Source organism: Austrofundulus limnaeus, unplaced genomic scaffold (genome assembly GCF_001266775.1).
Source record: "Austrofundulus limnaeus strain Quisiro unplaced genomic scaffold, Austrofundulus_limnaeus-1.0 Scaffold1137, whole genome shotgun sequence".
Classification (NCBI taxonomy): Eukaryota; Metazoa; Chordata; class Actinopteri; order Cyprinodontiformes; family Rivulidae; genus Austrofundulus; species Austrofundulus limnaeus.
In genome coordinates this window covers 37,730-39,976 of record NW_013953539.1, presented here as the reverse complement: position 1 = coordinate 39,976, position 2,247 = coordinate 37,730, and the positions used below count along the sequence as shown (strand labels likewise).

The window sequence follows — 2,247 nt, the reverse complement described above, 5'->3', positions numbered from 1 at the left end:
ATCCAAACCACTACAATTTTGGGATGCATCTATAGCATGACATTTATTAGGAATAAGGACTTCTGAGTTCTGGTGCATTTCTGTGTGAGGGGGTCATTATGTTACCGCTATGCGGTATCTAGTTTTTTATTTTATTTTAGTAAAGGGTCAGAATCAGAAAATCCAACCGGTTCTGAACTGTATTGTTTGAAGAACCAGCTTTGGCACCAGTCCCATTTTATCACTGAAGCCTTTTTAGTGGAAAATCCCTGTTTGTGTTTATTCCCTGTGAGAATTGATTTTATTATTTTCTAGATCGGTCACTATCACGGAGTGATGACGTCTATGCTCGGCCTGGGACAGCTTTCTACAGTCATCACGCAGGTTAATGGAGTACTGGCCAATAAGTGAGTCAGACTGTTTATATACTAAAAATTAGTTCTGGGTGATGTGGCTTAAACATGTGTCACGATATACGAGTTTCATATCGGTTGATATCAGTAATTATTGATTACTGGTAGTTTTGTGTTTACCTATTTGAAATAAGGACTTGGGCTGCACGGAAAAACAAATATTGCATTTTTTTCTAACCCTGTGATGTACATTGAGATATGAACAAATGCAGATCAACAATCTGCCTTCATCCCTCAGAATGCCGTGCGGTTCTGGATCAAAGTTCAGTGAAATTATTAACTATTAAACAAATCATCTAYATATATTGCTCATGTATCTGTCGTAATATGTATTATTATTGAATTATTGCCTAATCCTGCTAAAAATATTTAAAGCTTTTGATTTACTCGTCAGCGGTGCTTATTACTTGAGTTAAAGCCTGTTAATTTACTGGTGTTTAGGCAACAGTGGAAGTCTGAGCTGAACACCTACAGAGTGGAGGCAGCCTGGAAGCTTGGCAAATGGGACCTGCTGGAAGATTATTTGAGCTCAGGTAAATAAAAAAATGTAACGTTTGGAAATGAGTCTCAAATTGAACCATGTCTAACTGTAACAATCACCCGACCTGCAGACCGGCAGTCCAACACGTGGGGCGTGCGGCTCGGCCAGCTGCTGCTGTCGGCCAAGAAGCAGGAGTCCAGGAGCTTCTACGAGAAGCTGAAGCTGGTGAGGAAGGAGCAGGTCGTCCCTCTGTCTGCTGCCAGTTATGAGTGTGGAACCTACCAGAGGGGATACGAGTACCTCGTCAGGTCTGCGCTCACACTTTCACCATCAGCGGTCCGTAGTTGTGTTGCAGTCGTAACTGGCAGTTGTGTTTAGGCTGCACATGCTCGGTGAGTTGGAGCACACGTTCACCGAGCTGCAGAAAAGCAAGGAGGGCTCTGCCACGAGCCTCTGCAAGCTGCCGCCTCATTGGTCAGACCGMCTGGAGATGACCCAGAACTCCTTCAGGGCCAAGGAGCCCATCCTGGCTCTGCGCCGGGCCCTGCTCAGCCTCGGACCACAGTAAGAGCACAGAAACACTTCTAGTGACTGGAAACAAGTTCAGGCTTTCACCTCTTTTTCTGTTTATAACCACATCTATTCATATTTACAGATGACAGAAATGTGAACGAGTTGAAGGAAAGCTCACTGTGTTACTGAAATGATTAGTCCATAACTCTCTTTATACGTGTTTATGCATATTCATCTGTTCTCTTAAGTCATGTCTGTTTTCAAATAAAAGGTTTTTGTAGTACTTTAAAAAAAGAGTAACTAGAAAATATAAAATGTAATTATTTATATTTGTTATATAATATTTAGTGACAGATTGAAAGTGTCTAAAAATCATTTATAAGATTATGCAGCTTAGTAACTCCCCCCAAAATTACAAATCTGTTACAAATGCTGGACTGAAATAATGAAAACAAGTGAGGCCATCATTAAACTTTGAAAACTTGGAGAATGACTTGAATGTTTTAATCAGTTCTGTGTTTCTTAGTTTCATCAAAGCATCAGATTTCTCTCCCTTTAGGTCATATACACAGGTWTAATACAGGGTTCTAAAACATAACCAGGTGCCTAAATCTTATTTTAAATTATATTTTTAACTATTTTGTTGACTCTTGTTTATGGCAAAGATCCCCACTAATGAGATTAATCACAATTTTCAGTTTCATCAGATGTTAAAGATATGAGACAGTTTTACTTAGTTTATTAAGACAGATTTAAAGGGATCCCTGATTAGTTGTAACATTAGACTTTATTTAATAAACATATATTTTAACTATAAAATAAAGACTGTAAAAATACTGTAGGCTGTTTAGTTAAGTAAAT

The 2,247-nt window shown here is 39.0% G+C and overlaps 1 protein-coding gene across 1 annotated transcript in view; it reads left to right on the top strand.

Annotated features, from left to right (window-relative positions):
• atr (ATR checkpoint kinase) overlaps positions 1–2,247 on the top strand; it is a gene marked incomplete in the record, with an annotated part of 43,912 nt that overhangs the window by 29,173 nt on the left and 12,492 nt on the right. Inside the window, 4 exon segments of the mRNA XM_014030896.1 lie at positions 295–386; positions 834–925; positions 1,004–1,181; positions 1,252–1,437. Of these exon segments, the coding sequence (XP_013886350.1) occupies positions 295–386; positions 834–925; positions 1,004–1,181; positions 1,252–1,437 (548 nt within the window).